At 34.2% G+C, this 15,688-nt stretch overlaps 1 protein-coding gene across 1 annotated transcript in view; it reads right to left on the bottom strand.

Moving 5' to 3' along the window:
* Window positions 1-240: 240 nt before the first annotated feature.
* Window positions 241-15,688, bottom strand: part of LOC131854406 (B-cell lymphoma/leukemia 11B) — a 45,716-nt gene continuing 30,268 nt past the window's right edge. The window contains exon 5 of the mRNA XM_059205537.1: window positions 241-3,802. Within this exon, the coding sequence (XP_059061520.1) occupies window positions 1,803-3,802 (2,000 nt within the window). The 3' untranslated portion in view covers window positions 241-1,802. The remainder of the gene's footprint in view (window positions 3,803-15,688) is intronic.

Below are 15,688 nucleotides of genomic sequence, written 5' to 3' on the forward strand. Positions count from 1 at the left end.
TTATTAATATAGTGTATAGGTATATAATTAATGAATGGTTATTAAAACAACATAGTTGATTAACAAATCGTGGATATTTATTGAAATAAAAATAATAAAAATGAAAAATAATAAAAACAGTTCATCTTTCACAATAGTTACACGATAAAATTTGTCTTAGTATTTGTTTCGCTATTTTGTCTGTCCATTTGTCGTCCTTTCTTACGTATTTATAATGTCCAGGGCCAACCGGGACGAATACTGTATGTACAATCAAAAACAAAGTGTCTATAATTTATAACAATATTGCCTATTTTTAAATAAATTACGTAAATAATATAATGTCAATTTTGTTACCAACTCTCTTCTTAATTGTACATTTCCTCTTCAATAATCCTTAACAGTTTTCGATTGATATGATTTATGTACACAGACGTACAAATAAACTATGATTTAATTACAGCAATATTTTTTTTCATACCAAAAAGTCATTTCAATGATAAATTAATGACTTTTTGATCCTGAAAACGTTTGCAAGCAGGACAAAAATATTGAGCATGAGAATTTTACAACTTTAGGTCTTATCCAAACGACATAAGGGCCATTTTTATTTGGACTAAACGAATGGCCAGTATACACCGTCCGAAGAAGTCCTAAATAATTAAAAATCAAAGAGAATTCATGAGGAGACTCGATGGACGACAAGATGTTTCTATTATAATTTACTTATATTTATCTAATATAAATTCTATTATAATTTACATTAAGTACGTATACTGAAAGATTTCACGATTGGACTAAAATTTAGGTACAAGTGAAATACTTCTTCCACGAATCAAGAATCACAAATAAAACAAATTTAAAAACAAAACTGGAATAATGTTCAGTCTTAAAAAATAACTAGCTCCCTTTTGTCAGAATTAAAGGACAGAATGAAGATCGAATGCCTCACAAGATATTTAATTTAATAATTTAAATTCTAATTAATATAGAAATACCTCATTACGAATAACACCTACCCTTATCGATTCCAATTTTGCTTTCTAGGATGCTTAATTATCGATTACAGGAAACTCACCGTTTTTTTAATGCTTTTTTGTATTCTCCATTTAATAAATTTGAAACACAGTGTCTATAAATATGAACATCAATAGGTAGGTACTCAATTTACACATTACACTTACATCAATTTATTTACACAAGTTATTTATCTAAGATAGGAAACATTTTCGCTTATTATTGTACATTAATATCCTAAAATTACGAAACAACTTACAGCTATACACATACTACACGAAACTATGAAGATCCTAGAAAATACTGGAAAAAATCTAACTTTTTTTTAATTGACACTATACAACTTAATAACTAAAATCGCGTTAAATCAACATAGCTAACTTTGGCATTGGTTTCCATATTTTTTTCTATAAATAAAAACATGTCAAAACAATATCGAAATAGTAACGCAAATATCGTAAACGAGAGGAATCATCGCAGCCTCCGAAACAAAAACCTTGCAGACTAACATCAACAATGTAACGGGAACAACACTGGTTCAGTACACGAAAGATATGTTATATTTTGTAATAAAATAATGCCCTTCGGTGGTAACCCTTTGGGCTCATATTGCAATGGTCGATAAATAATACGCCAACTTATTAAACCCTTAAGACTAGAAGTTGAACAAAGTCGACCAGGTTTCCCGCGACGCAACTCGCGATTTGTCGCGAGGGTACAACGAAACTAAACTAAAGAGTTAGGCCTTAAAATATCTGGCTGGGCGGCGGTGGTGGTGGCAGCCGAAGGCCACCCCACGGGTAGAGTCACGACGCCTCCTCACGGCACGCATTAGAGTCATCAGATAATGCTAAAGGAGCACCATTACTTTGATTCACAACACACTTACGCATGTGCTTCTCAAGTGTCGAGGGCACAGAGAACGGCATTTCACAAAACCTGCAACGGTACACGTCCTTTCCAAGCCGGCCGTGGGTCTTCATATGCCTCGTCAACTTGGAACTTTGGGCGCAAGCGTACGAGCATAATTCACATTTATAGGGTTTCTCGCCGGTGTGAGAACGTCGGTGTACTGTCAAGTTTGAGCAGTTCTTAAAGACTTTACCACAGAACTCGCATGTGTCATTACGACGGCCATCTTTTGATTTTAATAAAGGGTTTTGCAGTAACCCGTTACTACTATTCTTAAGCCCATCGAAGATATTGTCTGGTGGTCTTTGTGCATGAAGCGTTGGTAGCCACCAACCTTCTCCTCTGTCCATTTCTAATTTCATCCGTTTCGACGCCTCAAACGGGTTTTCAAAAGGGTTAAAGAGAGGATGCGGTTGAGGTGGCATCTTAGCGAACTCTTCTTTTAACCGTAGAGCAGCAGTTGGTGGCATACCATTAGGTTTGTCGTTTGGCGGGCCATTGTTATTATCGCGATCCTTTGCCAATTGCCATTTTAATGAATTCCCTGATTCTTGCAAGGCCTGTTTGAAAGCTTCACTATATTGAGCAATGTTTGATAACCCAAATTTGTCCATGAGCTCACCTACAACAGACGCAGTGGGAGGATGAGCTGGAGTAATAGATGTTTGTTTACGCGGAGGAGCAGATGGAGCACTGCTGTTTGATACTGTTAAATCTTCCGCTTCTTCTACATCTTCTCCGTCTTCATTTTCCTCTTCCTCTTCTCCGTCCAATTCCTCATCATCTAAATCTTCATCTGAGTCATCTTCTGCAGTATCACCACCCGAGTCTCCGTCTTCCGTGTTGCCATCGGGCGGTCTATGAACTTTCATGTGCCTTTTCAATTTAGAAGCTTTGTCGAAGCATTCATCACATTCACTACATTTGAAAGGTTTCTCACCGGTGTGAGATCGGCGATGTACGACAAGATTATTTTCAAATCGAAATTTCTTTCCGCAAAACTCACAGGAATGCACGGCATCTTCGCTATTTCTTTTAGCAGGTGGTGTCGAAGATCTTCGTTCGGGAGGCGGTGCATCAGCCACTATTGGCTCAATACGACGTTCTGGTGACGTCGAACTGTGAGGCCTCGTCGCTTCACGAGGCGTGTCCACCGTTCCGGGTCCGGCGCCCGCCGGTGGAGTCTGACCGACTCGGGAGGGCGACGGGGAAGCGAACGGAGGAGAATGCTTCCTGGGGCTAGGAGAGCTCGAATTGCCTGTGGCCGCCCCTGGACTGGTCGTACCGGCCAGTTGCCGCAAGCGCTGCGAGTAAAAATCCAGCTGGGGTTCTAAAGAAAGGGGTTGTGATACTGGTGGGGGCCTCTCTCGTCCCGACATAGATGTTGGAACGACAGGCGGCCGGTCAGCTGGTGAAGGGAATGCTTGATGTGGTGGTAGGGAGTTAGCCGCTACCGCAGCCGCTGCGGCTGCTAAGTTGAGGCCATGATGACGGAACTGCTCTGAGACAAGTTGCTCCATCCTGAATCGGTGGTCGTGATGATTCGGCCGTGCAAATAGCGGCGCTGGTGGCACAGACGGATGTGCTAATGGAGGTAAGCTTCCTGGTAGAGGCATCCTTAGTAAACCTCCTACTCCGAACGGCGAATGCATGTCGGGAGGTGGCAGTAAGGGGTGATGACGTAACGTCGGCGGTGGCAATGGTGCTCCCGTGGATGAGCAGCCCGAACTGGTCGACGAGGTGCTCGAGGTGGAATGATTTTGCTTATTGCTCTGCGGCTGCGGCAGGGTTTCCATGTAGATTTTTACTCCATGTACATGCTGCACGTGTTGGAGTAACCGCCACGCAGAATGCACTTTCGTTTTGCACGTCGAACACACGTAGTTACTCGGCTCTGTGGACAAATGATGGCCATATTAGTTTCGAGCGGCAAATAAACTATTAAGGAGTACACGCAGATGCAATCGCTTTCCGATGGGTGATTTACAGTAATATTAACACTGGCAAAGTGTCTAGTAATAGCTCTCACATATCGTAGTGTTGGGCCTAGGGTGTGCGCGCGGTCCGCATGCTAAGTAGGCGAAGGTCCAAGGGTTCCGTACGTCGAGAGCTGTGAGTGATCGCCCCTCCGTGTCCCGCGTGATTCATGCACCTCTAAAATCTTATGAAATATACGCGGGCCGGAATCACGTACACGCTCGGGTTAAGACTGTTGATATTGAAATCTATGTATGTAACACTATCCTAGTAAGGGAAAAATAAATGGTGATATTATTTCTCGTGGCATATCACTGGTCTGATAGATCTTCTATTTTTAAAATAATACGATAAGATTTATACGTTTATTTTTAATTGTTATTTTCAAATTTAGAATATCAATTCATAACGTATTATTAGTGTCGTCGGTAGATTTATTCAAAATTTAAATATCGACTTAAATACTCATTATTTGAATTGAAATAATTCTAATAAGTTTTTATTATTGTTATAATTTTCAAAAACGTCTATTCAGATATTGAATTAATTGTACATGAACGTATGGACAGTCTAAACAAAAATTATTTTACATAAATACTCATTTGTTATCGCACTCGCAATAAATTGTAGTATAATAACGAATCGTACTTTTTATTTTACATTTAGGTGAAGGTAATATGTAGATAACTTTACTGCAATTAAGGTTACATTTTTTCTCGTAATTTGTATTTATTTATATTATATATCTCAGTATCATATCATTTCTTGTTATTATAACATAGAAGCAATATATTATTTTTATATATAATATATTGTAAGCTAATAACCCAGACACAACAATATTTTTTATTACGTACCTACTATGTTACATGGTCATATGCCGATTCGAACCCGCGCCCTTAAGTTTGACAGTGATTTGATTGCTCATTGTGATCTCGAGCCACATTTTATTTTGAAGACAATCGCTTCTTAGTCAACTAATAGTGATGTAATAGTATAATATTCGATTATCGATAAACCGATTGCAACTAGGCAATTTAGTTAGAGAAGCGTAACGTTCGTAGCAATATTATTAAAAGGCCAATTGATAATATTGCAATTTCTTCACAACGTTGCTAAATCCCTGCTTTGAAATGAGAACGTCATAAAAGTCGCAGAGGGACTATGGATGTATTATAGGTCAAAGACACGAACATTCTGCGTGGGATGGACTCAACTTGACTATTAATAGTAGGAAAAATTCATACTAATATTTAGACGCGGTAAGTTGTCTGTAATTGTTTCGTTGTAATTTATTACTAATTACTATAGATTAAGATTAAAATAACAAAAATGAAAAATTTGGAAATATATAGAATATTATTAATGTAAATTATATTATGTGAACGGACATAGGCTATCTTATATCTAAAACAGATGAAGTCGTGGCTGACAGTCTTATGTACTTTATAAATTTTTATTTACTAGAAAAATATAATAAAATAAATCTATAACAGTATTTAGTCGATAAAAATTACGATTTGAATTCCTTGTTTCCATTTCTAAATTCGCTAGACACGGCCATGTTTAAAAAGCAAATTCATCGATATTTATGTTCACTTAGTTATATACACATCACTAAAGATAGTAGGCGCGGCACGATAAGCGATCTCGACTGTTAAGACGATTATTGAATTGTAACGGTCAGATTGTGACCGACCGGAAAAAACATATATACAGCATGTTCAGATATGTAGCTTTAATATAGTTGAACAAATTTTTATGGACTAGTTTATATATAGATTTACCATGATTACTTGACAAATATATATTACATAAGCAGAAGTAACTGAAGTTGCCTTCAATAATGTCTTTAGTTACAACTGTATTTAAACAGAATATTATGTTTCTGTTTCTATTTTACATAACATTTTTCCTATCAATCAGTATAAATATTAATATTAATAAATTAAAAATTTTGATTAATCAAGTATTAGTGATAGATTAATTAGTCAATATATATCTTAATACTTCTACTTAGAAGTGCTCTTTAAAAAAACTAAGCAATATGACATATTTAACCAACAAGAATTCCTTTCCTTTCTTAATCCGATTAAACCTACAAATATCAATATTTAATACATATACAGACGTTAATGTAAAAGAGAGAGAAATAATAATGACAGTAAGTATTTAGTTCAATTTTCACAACGGAATCATTTTTACTTAACTAGTTTTGTGAACAGCCTGTATAAACATTTATCGTGGTATCAATATTGTGACCTTTTTGTCCAGACATTGTTCATTGTGTTGCGTTTTGGTCATCGTGTTCTTAGTATGGTCAGTACAAAAACATATTAATTTTTATTAATATTAAAAATTTTAACAAAACAATAGCAATTCTTTTTGAATATTTTTATAGCACTACCTGTTACCCGCGAATTCGTCTGCTTATTTTAAACAAAAGATAGCATATGTTCATCTTCTTGATACAATGACTCATAGATGCATTGTACATATTGTCAATTATATAAATTTTAAAGACAAATTTCATTAAGGCGTTGAGTAGTAAAAAACAGTCAGACAAATTTTATGTTCATAACATTACATAGGTTTAATTTTGATATGCATGCAATAAATATTTAATAAGAGTTCTTTGAAAAAACGGAGAAAGTGAATCTTTTTTGCACACCGTACATAACACGTAAGTAGGGTCAACAGCGAACACGGTAGCGGGACCCAACAGTCCGATTGATACCGGATTATACCGATTGCTGGCCACATGTAATTTGAATCGATAAGATCGGTATATGTTATAATCGACTACTACCGATAATTAAACCGTGTTGCTAGTGGGATGTTAGTTGGGTGGTCGGCTTAAACGGTAACGCTTTTTTTTATAGTAAGCATTTGTAAATGTTTAATGCAGTAAATTTTATGCGCTAAGTTAATTATATTTGTCAATCATGTATCAAACTATCATACTGCAATAATAGATCGAAAATTGTTTCTAATTACTATAATTTTTGTTGCCATTTTTGTGATGCGTTTTTTTTACTCGTATATTTATTTTATTGTCAGCTAGTCTCCAGATAAGCAGAGCTTGTGTTATGGACACAAAACAACTAATACAAATACTTCGAATGTTTTTTATAAATACATATATAATGTACATAGAAAACACCCTGATCATACAAACAAACATGCTCAAGAATACAAATTTTTGCGCCGTGCGAGGCGAGGCGAGATTCGTACCCGCAACCATGGGAACTAAAGCGGTGTGCTAAACCATTGACCATCGATAATATATTTATTTATCGAATTAATTCTTCGTTATTTTTAATCGATATAATAGGTTTTGATTATTTTTATTTTATCATTTGCAACTCTAAAAATATTTGAATTTCGAATTGTGTATTCCAAATTTAAAGTTCCAGATACAGGATGTAGCCAACAAAAAGTTTAACAACCGTTTCGATTTCAAAGGCAATTGCTGATTACCGGCCATTGTGTGGGCAGCCAGTGGGGGTGAAATTTTTAACCACCACCCGTCTGAACCCCACCCCTTGGGGGGAGCGTTTAGCCCAACCGGGAGGGCACATCCGGGTATGGCCTGGACAGCAATGGTATATACTAATAGGTTGTTTTGGTGGGTTGACGATTTAGTTTTTTTAACCGACTGTGGAAAGGAGACATGCTGCTCCAACCTCAAATAATGATATCTGATGATGAAGATAGAATTTCAACTTACTAGAGGTATAATATAATATTGTAGATAAGTAATTACCAACATGAAGACATTAAGTAATTCGTTGTTATTTTTTATTACACTGAACTTGTATTGAACAAACTTTTCCAAAGTGACTATAGATATTCTCGATTCTCATTGTAAAAGTTGTAGTAATAATTAATGAAGCTATTTTATGATTTCATAGATACTATTGTTCTGCCCTGGCTTCACACGAATTCAATTACTGTATGATTCTATTTCTATTTGAAACAAATTAAGTAACGTTCTGTATGTGAGAATATATCGATATCGAAAATATTTTCGAGATTATCGTTTACAAACAGACATATAAAATGTTTATTTCTATAATAATATATATTTAATATTATTTTTTTATTGCAGTTAACATGAAAATGAGTTTGCTGAAACAGAAAACAAGTTCGTGCAATACAGTCTGTGGGGCGGAACTCGACGGCGCTGTTTCCGGTGAGTTCAGCGCCTCTGGCGGACACCGCACAACACTATACTATATCTACCATAGACATCCATAGTGAGGATAATACTGTGACTACTTTTCTCATCTATTTTTTTTTATATTCCTTTAAACCCTTTCAGTTACAGTTACTTAAACCCCTAATAACAATTACTTAAACTGTAAATATTAGTTGTATGTAAAGAAAACGATGGTCTGTAAAGCTGACCATGTAAAAAGTGTAGAAATATGTTTTTTTTATATATATACATATATAACAAAATACAATATATATATAAAATATGCTTTATAATATGCAATATTTATTACCTATTTATTACTTCATTGTATGTATTGTTGTATAGATTAGACTATTTAGATTTTTGTGACACAAACTTCACGTCAAACATTAGGTAAAGTCTGTTTAGTCGATAAAAGTAACAAACAGATAGATACACACTTTCGCATTTATAACATTAGCAATTCAACTCTAGCAAAATTAAGCAGGTACTTGATACGTAATCAAATCAAGAAGTAAGTGAATGAGAGATAAACTTTGAAAATTGAAATAGTATCTCAAAACCGAACAAGATATGGTTTTATACTTATTTAATTATTATAATAAATAAAATTATATTGGTATTAAAAATTTATTTTTGTTAAACATATATTTATTCTATGTTATAAACGTTAAGTAAAGTTAAGTATTAACTTAGTAGCTATTTCTTGTTACAGAATGTCTATCGTGTAGATACTTGTATTTTATTAGTTATAATAAACATACATTTACTACTCTGTAGTAATTAATGTAAAATAACGATTTATAATATAAAAATTGAGTATAAAAAGTACAACTAACTTCAAGGTGAATGATAATTATTATGAATACAAGGTGACGACATTTCTCTTGTTTGATCATGATTAGTAACTAACTACTATAAATTTAAATTGTCATCTTTTAATTTATTTAATTTTCTCTTTTATTCTACGACTAACTATCGATAAATCTTATGATTGGTGTTAACTAGTTGACTGGCCATAATCATTTAATATTAAAAAGTAAAATGTTATTCTATTTTCGTATCTATTCGAAATTTGAAATAAGAATGGCGGGGTGGCGCGTTCCAGCGAGACTCGCCATCGACTTGTTATGCGGCGGATGTCCGTCGCGCCGCTGCGCTGAATGACCGCCTTCCCCTTCCGCCCCTCTACTTCCCCCTCTCGCCCCGTCGCGAACTTATATCCCGAATGGTGCAAATTGTGACCCATAACTGAAGACATGTTGCTGGCAAGAAATATATGAAATAGAAAAATAAAATTTTGAAAATGGAACGCTATTTTATTATTCAGTGCTACGATTGTGTTGTTCATGCAATTTAGTTTGTAGCGTAACTAAGAATAATATAACTTTTGTTTGAAACTATGCAAACGGTTCTTTTTGGAACCATACATAAACAGTTGTTATATAGTTTGAAGTGTTAATCGCTCTGTAATTTATACTTACTTTAATTTAAACTTAAAACTTAAAACTTAGAAATTTATTTATTGTTTTGAAATGAAAAAATGTCTTTGCTTTAGACCATTTTACGTTCGTTTGGTAACCTTTTATTTTCATTTCATTTCATGCCTCAAATGTAGCAAGTATTTTTCTATCTATACCCATATTTTTGTACAATATTTGAGAAGATTACTGTCGTTTATTAATTAATAATAACTGAGTTTCTATTCTCGTAGAAATTTTAGAATAAAAACACTCTTATAAAATAAATTCTGTACCTAAACATTTCAAGACTACTTTTTTAGTTTTAATAAACATTACAGAGGCCCAATAGTTGAAAAAAACATTTTTTTATACATTATAAATATATTTTTTTAATTGGAACGCCACTACTGGCAGCAAGCTATGATAATCGATATAATAAAATATATTTTTCGAAATTGGAATGCAAACAGATCTTTTACCATTTGAAGGAGAAATGACGCACGCCTTCAATGATGTCTGGGTCAAAAGTACACAACTGAAATAATAATTTGTGGTTAAGTGCCTACGTTCAGGTAAAATGACCGATTCGACCGCGCATGTTGACCCAGCCACATGTGTTTCGAAACAAATAAATGATAATTTATGTTTGAACAAAAAGTGACCTGTCTTTGTAACAAAAGCTTAATTAATATCACCGGCACATTAGTTGATAGTAGCAAATAAATTCAAAATGTATAATAAAACAAAAGAAAATATATATTTACCATACCATACCTACTAATATTATAAATGCTAGTGTGTCTATCTAATTTAGGTAAATTTTAATGACAAACGGCTGAATAGATCTTAATGAAATTTGATATGAATACAGATTAACTCAAGAATCATTTAGCTTAGAAGAAATTTGCAGTGGTAAAATAGTGGAATAAAAAGGTGTTTGGGAAATCAGACACTTATATAAAACTCATAATCAAAATAAAAAATGGCCTAAAGGAAGTACTGAGTAATTCGAAGCTGATGAGTCCGCAATCATTAGCTAATAAAGTTATAAACCAACAAACTTGAAGACTTTAACTGACACCTTCACATGATCATTTCATAACACCCCTGACTACCCTATCTGGGATTGTAGTCATGAAGTTATGTATAAACCAGCAATTAATGATGACGGCATCAAGCCGCGCCCAATTCGATTAATACCTCGATTTTCAGTAAACTATCGCGTTACATCACAAATTGACGCCACCCTCCCACAAAAATCAGCTATGCCTATATGTAAGTGAGGCGTTACTGATACCTACTATGATTTTAATAGCTGCTTTAATTTCATAGTAATCCAAAATGGCCGTAAACTATAAAGTATCATTTACATAGAGAAAATTCTTGTGTTTACCAATGCTATAAAGCAATTTATGGTTTATTACTGAAAATAATTAAATATCATGTATACTATTTCAAAGTATTTTAAATTTAGTAAGGAAATTAATATTATAAAATATGTACTATATATGACTTTTTGTTACTTCAATTTCCAGAATTACGTAATTGTTCCAAAAAAGTGTTTTAGATTTTGTTCCAAGAAAATGAAACAAAATCTTACCAATTATTAAACATTAGTAGTTGTAGTAATTAGAGTTAACTTAGAAAAATAATCATCAAAATTGGGTCAGAATTTGCGAAGACATAATCACGTATTGTACATACCTAAATAGGACCCAAATTGCTAAATTCTATCTTTTTGAAGGTACTTGAAAACTAATCTTTCTAATTATAATATTGCGTAATAAATAAACGATGATTGAACATATGTAGTGTTCTTATCTTATGGCTTTTGGAGACATCAATATTTGGTCTCCGAAAATGGTCCACGGCCGTCGCAGCGATGTGCGGGGGCTATTTTAAACTCGTAATAACAGTCGACACATGTGTGACGGCCATTACCACATATTACAAAAAATGTTGGAAAAACAATAAAACTACGAGGGGTGACGCTTAAGTGGGAAGAAATTTTGAATCTGTGTCCGATGCGTGCTGAAAATTGATTCTGTTTGGATATCATAATTTAATTTAGAACAATTTGGCCGAGGGAGGTTTTGTGCTATATCGACTGCGCAAAGAATGGTCTGGTAGAAATAGGCAATAAAGAATTATCCTTCTTTATCACCTATTTTTGCCAGTCCATCATGTCCAGCAGCTTGCTTTGTAAGTGCGTTTAGAGATATAGTATAGAAATTATAGGGTACAAAAGTGTGATATCTGTCTTCAGGATTGTAAGGGGGATCACAATATTTTATGAGGTCCGTGGTACTATTCATTAGGCGAGTGTTCTGGTGAACAGTCAGTTTATTTGTGATTTCATTAATAATGATGATGATTGTGATTACATATAACAGATTAAAGTCGCTGACAAACACTAAAGGTTATTTAAAAAAACTGTTAGTACATATTTACACCGTTTGTTAAAACGAATTAAATAAGCAAAACTATCGAAAAATATTCAAAACGTACGTCAAAGTCTAAATTGAATTGGAAATAAATTTAAATATGCTAATTTTCAAACGGTCATACTGAAGATAAATAAAATATATAAGATTTAAAAAAATATTTTAGTATTTAACATTTACAATATTTAAGATTGTGTTGATAATGTACTCGTACGACTACATGTGTTGGCAGTTATAAAAATCGGAAATTAAACAAACACCTACGTCAAATACTTTTTGAACTTACAACCAAGGTTATATACCAGACGGTGTAATGCTAAAGACTATCACAATAAAATTATAATTAAATACTAAGAAATATAAAAGAATGTTCTTTACAATTCAATTGTACGAATGTATTGCAAATTCACAAGTATAAAAAATATAGTCATCCACTCAAAAGCAAAGGACTGGCAATGGACTGGCAAAAAGGAAGGCAATCTATCACAGTAAATCTATGATATATTTACAGACACTGAATGCATTATCACCATTCCTAAATCAGCTATCAACGGACTCTTTTCACTAAAAGGGTGAGGTTCACTATAGAAAAGGTTGACCCCTCATAAAGACTTATCACCTCATATACAAAATAAGGTTGTACTAATCCCGTCGACATCGAACGATATGAAATGTTATGCGCAAAGATTTAAAGATGAAATTTGTATGTACGCGTTGCAGCAGATGGGATCTCGTCAAAGTTAGCGGTAGTTTTTTCACAACAATCTCCTCTCGGACTTAACTTATGTTATCTCACCCACGAACGTCACAAGGAATAGAAACCCGCACGTATATAATAAGGACGATATTTCTAAAGAAATTTAAATTTGCCCGCAAAGGTCCCGAGATAGGATTAAAGATTGGGCGGCAAGATGGCCCTTTTGTGGCGACCCTTAAGAAAACATGTCTTGATATGGAAATATCTTGGACTTAATCGAGAAATCATTTGTGTGGGCAATCGTTTATCAAGGAAACGGTTCATGAATGCGTAATTAGCTGGCAAAGGTTAGGGATTTCTAAAATGTACGCAGGTCGGACCTTTTTTGTTGTTCAGTTTGCGCGAGTGAGCAAATAAAAAGCGTGTCGCAACCCGAACACATCTGACCGAACCGTTTGCGATGCGGTAGACCATGCACGTTCAAGTTTGAGAGGATAATTTTATCATCGGACATGCTCACTGCACGAGGGGATCACAAAATCGATATCACTGACCAAAACCACAACCGTTGATCTCACATTATTAAAGCTATTATTTCGATCAATTCATGTAATGTAAGGCGATGTATTTGTTGTTGAAATTGAAATGGAGAATGATATAAAACCGAGTTGTAAATCTATTTCCCAACAAATATTTAACACGACGGTCCAAATAATTTGAATATGAAACACCATAACCAGCCCGACAATCCTTCATTAATTTGTAAGCCAAACAAAAGAGACCAAATACTGGACCCAATGCACACTTGATCCAATATTTGTTTTGATACAAATAAGTGACGGCCATCGGTTTCCAGCGTTTTGTGATGTTAATGACTGTAGCAACACCTTGTGGACACAGTATCCACGTATTCAATAGGCTCATTGTTGAAATGTTAATGACACCGAAACGAAATAATATAAATATGGAAAGTAACGTATGTCCATAAAAATATTTCAGAGCTAAAGCACCTACAACTTGGATATTGGTTCCGAATACCTAAATATAGTTTACGACTTAGTCAAAAGACACGCGATAGACACGAGACAATGTTCCCCTCACCTTTCACACAAAACCACGACGTCACATCTAAAATTAAAACCCACTTATTTAAAAGCAGCCACTTAGCCACCTTCCCGTTTGTACAAAAACTAAAAATATCCACGACCATTGTGTCATGCTCAAAGAAGTTCCATAGGTCACGGTGAACCCATGAGCATGTACCACGTGTCAGGAACACGCCAAACATTTTTTATCTTTGAAAAATTTATAAAAGGCCGCTTCTAACAATGGGGCCTCGGTAGCATCTTTGACAATTATAATATCATTCTGTTGTTCACGGAAAACCATTAGCGACATTGAGCTATCTTTCTAAGTTGAACTTTAAACGAATGATTCGAAAGCCGAATTTCGTTTAAGTGTTACAGAAGATCTTAGCTCTTTTGTCGGTTGCGTAGTCATGGTTAACACAGGGGTCATCACAAAAGGCGAATGATAACAATGCGCGTACGTCAATCGTGTGCTCATGCAAATAATTTTTTTCATCCAAAACATCCCCTTTATCTGTTCATATAGCGATGGGGTTAATTAATATGTACAAAATAATACAATTAAAATTAAGATCCCTTTTTTAAGTTGGCACGAGGTCGCGACTTACTGTCACCATTAGAATTATGGCCTTGTTTTGACAATGAACTATCGTATATGAATGTGGTTTAAAAGTTCAGTGGATTTATGGTATAGGTTCTTTTGTTTCTGTATATCAATTTAATAAATGGTGATATTTTTATTGTAGTGGCCCGGATCCCTTGCGTTATTGAATATAGCTGGTATGACAGCTCACTCGAAGGGGTTAATATGAACGGTTAGGATAAACTCAATAAGCCGAAACAACTGGTGTTGGAGCAAACCTGCAATTGACATTTGTATGAAATACAAATGGTATTTACTAATATTTATACAACGTAGCACGTAACTTGTGTATGCGTAATAGGAATATTAGAATCTAATAGAACTTTTGTTTAGAGGTACTTAATTTTATTACTGTATTTTAAGTAATTTTAATCGTAATATATTGTATAGAACTTTATGTAACTAATTAAATTATATTTTGCTATTGTACTTTTGCGAAGTAAATGTTAATATGTAATATAAACTTTGTATATACATAAGCGTACTCATATGGGAGGGACACCGAGTATGTCGATGTAAAAGAATTAACGCTAGTCTAGTTAAAGGCATTTTACGATCATATTTCTAGCTCCACAAAGCGTTGACAAAATGCGGGTAGGAATTTACGAAGTGAGCGCATTTTCGGTAAGAAAGCTTTTGTTGTGCAACGGTTTAATACAAAAGTGTCAAATGACGGCACATCTGCCGGCACAAAGGGTTACGTTCACGGATAGATTATTTTTCGAACCACCCCCGCGAGATTGCGCTCATACAGATGCTCGGGCTCCTTTTTGTATTTAATTTTGTTAAATGGTTAAAGGATTAGTGGATGATTCTTACGATTGTCTACTTTGAATAACAACCCCCGTTATTTTTAAGAAGAGACTGTTTAGTTGAAACTTTAATGTTTTTATAGGTTGTTTTGCGTTTTTTTTTATGTTTGATTATGCTACAATATTTTGGTCAATTATGAATGCATTATAGTTATATTTTTTCAATGGATAGTCTTATATACTTATTATATAACCTTACTGTAGAAACTCCTTAAATTTTTCCATTTTCAGTAATTGTTTAAAATCAAAGAGAATTACTTTATCTATGATGTATAACATTTAAATTTACGCTATTTGACACTAAAAGCAAAGATGAGCACTACCGAGAAACGAGTTATATTTTCCTCCTCAATTTTATAAATTACATTGTCGTATCATTCTTTCAACCCGAAACACCGTGTGTGCTCGTTCAGAAATGAGATTAAGTCAATCTCGAATGTATGGAATCGAGATGA

Source organism: Achroia grisella, unplaced genomic scaffold, assembly GCF_030625045.1.
Source record: "Achroia grisella isolate CSIRO2021 unplaced genomic scaffold, CSIRO_AGI_Agris_v1 utg1062, whole genome shotgun sequence".
NCBI lineage: Eukaryota > Metazoa > Arthropoda > Insecta > Lepidoptera > Pyralidae > Achroia > Achroia grisella.